General features: G+C 37.9%; 1 protein-coding gene across 1 annotated transcript in view; it reads left to right on the plus strand.

The window, feature by feature from the left end:
- Nucleotides 1-6,695, plus strand: part of LOC104508481 (probable lysosomal cobalamin transporter) — a gene marked incomplete at its 3' end in the record, with an annotated part of 46,158 nt that extends 39,463 nt beyond the window's left edge. Inside the window, exons 7-8 of the mRNA XM_010150125.1 lie at nt 4,790-4,915; nt 6,543-6,695. Of these exons, the coding sequence (XP_010148427.1) occupies nt 4,790-4,915; nt 6,543-6,695 (279 nt within the window). The remainder of the gene's footprint in view (nt 1-4,789; nt 4,916-6,542) is intronic.
- Between the last annotated feature and the right edge of the window lie 954 nt (nt 6,696-7,649).

Genomic DNA, 7,649 nt, shown 5'->3' on the forward strand with positions numbered 1-7,649 from the left:
GGTGGGAAGGAAAGGGACACAGCACAAGTGAAGATTTAAGCAAACTGGAACCAATGTTTGTGTAATCTCTACTGAGGTGTGTGAGTGCTGTCAGGAGCGCAGAGTACATTTGGGTTCACTGGCATGCTGAGTATGGTTCTCACTGTTCTTTGCCTACTCATCCTGCATAAGCAGTATTGAAGTAATTGTTGCCTTGGTGTGAGTTACAGGCCCCTGCTTTACTGATGACAGATTTCTTCACAAATTCCTGTTTCAGGTCTATAGCTACTACTTGTGTGAATAACAAATAAGGAAAAGGTTTTAACACCTTTGCTTAGACTGTTCTTTTTTATAGGATAGGTAAGCTGGGTTTTCTGGTGTTGTGCTTGGTTTGGGTTTTTATTTTCTCCTTTAAAGCAGAAGGACACCTACTTGAAGAAATCGATGAGGTTTAAGTATGAACTTCATCCATCCAGAGATCTGTATTGCCTGTGGGCAGACTGTCAGGTCAGAGTGACACAGCTGCTCACAGATGGTGCCTCTAACTTGTACTTACTAGGTAGTGAGATCTTAGGGTTTGTCTTTCCAGACCTTAAGCTAACTGTTAGGTAGTGATCTTTTATATGGATTGCTTGTGGGGATTCATGAGAGAAATGTTCTCTAAGGTTGGTAAAAATACAGATTTAGACTTATTTTTTCCTACTGAAAAATGAGGTAGAGATAAACTTTAAAGACCTAACCTTGCAGCATGTATTATCAGATACCAACCTGAACAGTTAGTGTTTAGGACTAGATTCTCTTAATTTTGAAGAAGCTATGTGGAAAAATAACCATGTATGCTGTAATTGCCTGTTGCATGTGGATGACCGTTTTTAATCTTCAGTGCATTGCTTCTTATCTGACTTAAGACTTCTAGGCAAAGGTTGCCTGAAAAGTCCTGGAAACTGTTGTTTCAGTGGTGTAAATATGTCAAGATGTAATTGTTATATCAAAATTCATGTCTATAAATTAACTATTTTAAAGGTTGTTCTGATCTGGTTTTACTCAGATTCCAAACCTCCAACTGACAACTTGTTTTAGGACTAAGGCCTCTTGTGGCTTTAGTGTACAGCTTTGGTTTTCTTGTGCATCTTTGATATTTGAGTACTTGTTCAGTTGCAGATGCCCAAAATAATAGCCCATGAATAATTTAACACTTGAGCTAACCCATGGGATTAAAACTTTATTCAGGACAGCCCTGGAACTGAGCTAATACAGCTTCTGCTCAGACCTATGACACATCGCATGAGATGACTCATCTTTCTATCCTTCGTTCTATATCTTGATGTCTTGAAGGACTAATGTGGCTTTTTCTCCACTGATGGGCAGCTCACTTGCATAATCATCTCACTGTTAGCATGATTTGTATTCAGGGAAGTAACTTGGACTGCCTTTATCACCAGAGCAAGCTTGATGTTCCAGTATGTAATTCACATCTACAAAGCCAGCAAAACAATGCACCACTTTCTACAAAGCAAACTGCAATTGTTAAACTTTGATTTAGAAGCCTCAGAACTCTGAATTTTATTTGTTAACTATTTCTGAGGAAATACTTGTTACCTGTTGATACTTGTTACCTATTTGAAGGTAACAAGTTTGAAACAAGTTTCAAATAGGTAACAAGTTTGAAATACTTGTTACCTGTTTGAACAACAGGTGGAAACCTCTGCTTAACTGAGAAATCTAATTGCTTCTAAACTTAGGCTTGTAAAATTGTGTAGGCCTATTGTCATAGCAATCTCATTATGTGTTTCTACATCCTGAGTGTCTGATTGTAAAACTCAAAACACTTCCAGCCACAGAGGGACCTTGGTTAGATTGCAGCCTGCATTCTAATTATGAAATTGGATGGTGTTTATATACTTTCTCCTAAATTCTGGGCTTGTGCTACTAGCAGTCAGACCTGAGCAAGCTCCTCAGGATCAATATGGGCCCAGTACTATTCAGTCTTAATAAATTATCTGGATGATGGGATTAAGTATATAATCAAGTTTGACAGTGATATCAAACCAGGAGAAGTAGATTCAACAGAATGAAGATCCACCATAGAGACATTGACAGGTGGGAAGATTGGGCCATTAAAAATGGTATCAGGTTTAGTAGGTGTTAAGGTCTTCTCTTGGGTTAATTCCAAGCAACAGTTCATACTGTGGTCTGACAGGCTGGGGGATGTCTTTGTTGAAAAGGTCCTGGAAGTCCTAGTGGACAGCAAGCTGAGCATGCGCCTGCAGTGTGCCCTGCAGCAGAAAGGCAAATGGTGTCCTGGGCTTGTATCAGCAAGAGGATAGCCAGTAGGTATGGGGACATGATTATTCCACTGTACTTGGCTCATCCACAGCCAATACTGTCTGGTTTTTTTTCCCCTGATTTAAGAAGCTCACACTGTAGAGGCTCCAGTGAAGGCTTGTAAAAGTGGTTAGTGTTGGCAAACACAACCTATGAAGAAAGAATTCCTTCAACCTTTCTTTAGCCTAGAGCAGAGGAGGGTTGGGGGAGACTGCTTCTTAGCTCCCATAGGTAGCAAAGTAGATTAAGGCTGTTAAAGGAGATACTCTAAAGGGAGAACTGAGTCATACTTAGGGACAGAGTTGTAAAGTCCAGTCTAAGTTGAATTATTTTCCTTACCTAAAATATTTAATCTTGTAGGTAGGCCTTTCTGTGGTTGTAAATCTGTGTTCAAACCAGAACTTCTAGAATTCCTTGGACACCATGAAACTTTGTTGTCATCACTAGCTTGTGCTAAGAGAGGTCTTCCCCCATGTATAGCTCTTACAGCAAAAAGCTCTGACATAAGGACTGAAATTGCCAGTTACCTTTTGTAGCAAAAGAAAAGGAGTTGAACTTCATTTGGACCAGTCTCCAAACAGTGCTGCATGTACTTTTGAGCTGTATTTTTGGGTGATAAATGAGGCGATGTCAGTTGTGAAGTCCTGAAATGCTGTGCAGATAGTTAACGGCCTACCTTATTTTCTAGGAGTCTCTGGTAAAACCAGTTCTAATACTTTATAGCTACACAAAAATAGTCATGTAGTGCAAGTTGTCAAAGATCCAGCTGAGTGTGTTCTTTGCGAGTATATACTTCAAGGAATATTTGAAGGGAAATACTTTACCCTTACTTAAATGCTTTAAAGTGATTTAACAGGTACTACTGTTTCCTTGGGTTTGAAGCCTGTTGAGACACATATGCTCTCTGCTTGTTGAACTTAACTGACGCTGTTCCAACAATTTACTGGTAATTGTCATTCTAAACATAAGAAGCCTAATCCCACAGCAAGTGAACAAAGCTGTCAAGACTGCTAAGCTCCTGTTTCGTGCTTTCCTAGCCTGATACTTGGAGGAGTATTTGTTGAAATCATGGAACACTGTTGCTTTTGGAGTGAAACTGAAGTTTGTGGGCTTAGTGTCAGATAATTACATTGAAACGATTACTAATTTAAATATTAATGTGACTTTGAGCTACCAAGAATAATAAATAAGACCTTTTTGTTAAAGGGGCTTAGAAATGGGTGTTGGTGGCAGGGTATATGGCATGTTGAAAAATACACCAGGAAAAATGGACACTGTTGTGCTTAGAGTACAGTGTGTGAGACAGTAGTATGTCTAAGCAGGTTCTTAAGATGTCAGATCAAGTCTTGTGTACAGAAAGCTCATGTGCTCTGACAGTATGTATGATGACTTTGTAACGCATTAGCATTTGTGTTAAATCCATTCTCAGTATGAAATGTAAATCTGTGCTCAAAGGAGGGAGTGATATTCCTATGAAAATCTAGAAAACTGCTAATTTCTGAAGTTAGTGAATGCTCAGATATTAAGCATTCTAGCAAAACTGAGTATGTTAATTGTGATTAAGAGTTGAAAAGAAAAGCCTTCATGCTGAGCTCTTCACCAAGAACAACCTATCACCAGCAGCCTCCTACCCACAGTAACGCAAAAGATAAAGCCTGAGGCTAATGTCTGTAACCGGGCTGGAGAAACTTCTGACCTTGGTCTAGATCTGTAAGACTCGTAGGGTAGCAGGGAGGAAGTAGTGGCATTTTCTTGTTTACCTCATCTCAAATATCTGTTCCCTTTTTAGTTAGGGGGAAGACTATAGACTTCTGCATTGGAAAAATTGGGGCATAGAATTGATGTAGAAGCTGGCAAACAGTTGGAATAGTATACCATTTATAACTAGGAGTAAATGCTGACAGAACATATGAATTCGAATGGGTATCTAAGCAGTCTTGGAATGTAACTGAGTTTGTGTTGACCAAGCTTCTACTGTCTTTTTACTTAAGGTTTTTTTAGTAAATCAGGTACTTCCTACATAATTTCATTTTCAAAGTTCAAGACTACTGGCTACTAAGAAATTGTGTGTAGTTTGCTGCTAAAGCTATTTTAAGTATGTAGAAATTCTTGTATTGCACAATATTTTGATTATGATCCAAAGTGGGAAACTTAAGGTTTTGGGAAGCTAAGTGACTTGACAAAAAAACCCAAGGGTTAGCTGGATAAATCTTTAGTGTGCAATGGCTATGAAGGCTTAACACATGCTGTTGTCTCTGTGTTTGTGACATGCTTAAGTACCATTGGAGTAATGCAGGATGCTGGAATCTGCAGAGCATGTTTGTTATGTTTTGCTCAATAAAGGAAAAAAATTGCTTTAGAGTCTGTAGGAGGGTGGGAGGAAAAAAAACCCCATCAGTGATACCTAATAGCTACAACATACAGCAGCCTTATCAGATAATCTATGGCAGAAAACTTGAGTATGTATGTTTCCTTTTTATTTTAGGCTTATGGTATGTCAGCATTGCCTCTAAACTTGATTAAGGGAACTACCAGTGCAGCTTATGAACGTTTAGAGAACACTGAAGACATTGAAGAAGTGGAGCAACATTTATTAAGGATTAAATCAAAGGTATAGTCTTCCCTGTTCTCACTTTCTTAATGATTTTTTTTTTGCTTGCTTACTAGTTTGCAGTAATGCTGTAGAGTTTTTGCTCCAGGAAGAATAACAAGTTAGAAGTCACTAGCTTGCAGTTATTGGAGTTACTTGGAAACAATGTGGTCACTTGTGTAGTAGCAATCGGGTTTTCTTTTAGTCCTGAGCAGTAGTTACTTCTGTCTAGCCAGTAATGCTGCTGAGAAGCTAAACTCAAACTTCTTGAATATGTGGAAGAGGTACTTTGCAGAAGTTAAGACTATTAACCTCACTTAGTGTGCTACCAGATAGGGCATCCAATTTGTTAAAACTTAGCGAGTGTGGTTGTCAACACTGGATGCTTGCCACATGAAGGTGTCATGAGCTAGATTATCAAATGATTAATCATCTTTATGAATAAATAACAGCCCCAGATATTCTTGCAGCTTCCCCCAGTTTAAACTGTAAAGTTTTGGCTTTCTACAGAGTAATACTACAACAAAGGCAACTGTATTACTGAAATCAATAAGGAAAACAAGAGAACCTCGAAAAATGGAGTTATTACAGAAGACTATATTGGAATATGAGATTTTGCGAGAAACAGGTTTTGTTTGATCTAGCTAACAAATAGGATCAAAAAGTAGAAAGTCTGTTATGTCTATATTTGAATGTGACCATTAGCACACAAATATTCTATAGTTGAATGTGACCTTTGAGAAACTTATCTAAAATAGATTCATTTTAACTTGACTGGATGTGAAGTGTTTTACTATTTGTAGGAAGACTCTTATTTTAAGAGGAAAAAAAATGAGGAATTGCAAAATTTAAAAATATGTAGTACCTGTACTAAAACTATTAGAATCTTTTTAATCTAAGCATCAGCTTGTTGTAGAGTAGCATCAATGTTAAACAATTTTGGTTCAGCTACCTAATGCCTATTTTGTTGCTTTTGCTTATTAGCATATAACAGACATTTAAGTATGTGCTACTCAATTTACAACTGATGCAATGGTGTCTGCTCAGTATATACAGTTTTTACAGTATTTAGAGGCTCAGACTTAAAGTATGCTCTTAAACATACTCATCAAACAAACGATCTGGTACACTCAAGTAATTCTTGGGGTAATGGTGCTTCTTACTTGGATTTCTGTAAGGTTAATTTTTGGAACAGCAAGTCATCTCACTCTTGCAAGTACAAGAAACATCTGAGTATCTGTAGTGGAATGCTGGAAAGAAAATAATGATGCCAAGCCGAATATATTGGCTTAGTCATAGCATTTGATTGGAGGAGACCTCAAAGTCATCAGATTCAACCCTCTACACAAACCAAGGACCTGTTTCAGGTTAGATCAGGTTATTCAGATCACATCTAGGTTCTTTAAGTTATGAGGAATGCCTATCCTGTTAAAATTTCTCAACATCCTCATTGTGAAGTGTTTTCTACAACTTGATAGGAATACCCTTGTTTCAGCTTCTGATCTTGCACTTCATCCTCTTGCTCTGCATAGGAACAGTGTGAATTATCTACTACAAAATATTTAGAGTTGTAACTCATTAAGCTAAATACTGTCTGTTTTCTTGCTTCAATGTCCCTTGGTCTCTTGCACTGTGTTTTGGTAAACAGTGCAGAGATGGTCGGCCTCTGTCATCAAGGGATAGACGGACTGTACAACAACTAGAAGAGAGACTAAGGACACTTCGGAGGAGAGAGAGGCATCTGGAGTCTATTGAGAAAAGCTGGTGGACAAAGTTCTGTGAAGCTATCCGACCTCTAAAGGTAAAACTTTCTCACTTTTTGAGGCTTAAATGGGAATGACTTCCAGCTTTCTTCTTCCCATATAAATCATAGGTCAGGTTTATCAATTATACCGAATAACAACTGCATACTTTCTTTATTACTATTATACTACAAAATGACAGCCTTAGAGCAAGCTCTGTTTGAGCTTTTGGAAGACCTTTTATATTGCCTAAAAAATGATTAAGGTTGAAAAAGGAAGTTGTAAGTGATGTGCTATAGTGGCACTCCCATAGAAAATTTAAGTATCTTTTCTCAGGCATGTGAAAATTGGAAGAAGCTGTCAGGTAGCTGAGGTTAATCTAAATTACATGTACCCAGCAGAAATGAGACATACTTTGAGAAAATGTTTGGAATGAGCATCTTGCCAAGTAATTACTTGATCGATAGTAAGCTAGCTGCATGTCACTTAACGTTTCAGTACTTAACCAGTGCAATGGAGACTGTGACTGGGGCAAAGCTTTGATCTCTGTCTCTTTTTGATCTGAGGACTTTGGTTTTTAGTAGATACCTGGTTATAAAAGGCCATACTCTTATGGACCAGTATTGCCATATAAAGTATTTTTTGCTAACTAGATGTAGGAAAAATTTTAGCATTACTTCAGACTCTAGGCTTTACTTTGAAAAGCTGGGGTGGGGGCTATAAGATATTTCCTCTAACATCACTGCTACGTTTAATGCTGAAGACCCATGGAAATAACTGAAGTTGCAGTGGAAGAAAAGCTTTCACTGAAGTTCTTAGTGGGAAATCTAGACTTGCCCCTTTTATTTAAAGGACAGATATCCCTGACTGTTCACTAACAGTTTGGATGCTTCCTTTGATTCCAAATAGCTTGTGTAATTTAACTTGTTTCATTAAGGTTAACTTTGAGAAGTGCATTGGCCATATGTATTGTTTGTAGGGTTTTAACTGTTTATTGATAAAGAACTGGCTGG

Source organism: Eurypyga helias, unplaced genomic scaffold (assembly GCF_000690775.1).
Source record: "Eurypyga helias isolate BGI_N326 unplaced genomic scaffold, ASM69077v1 scaffold7414, whole genome shotgun sequence".
Taxonomy (NCBI): Eukaryota; Metazoa; Chordata; class Aves; order Eurypygiformes; family Eurypygidae; genus Eurypyga; species Eurypyga helias.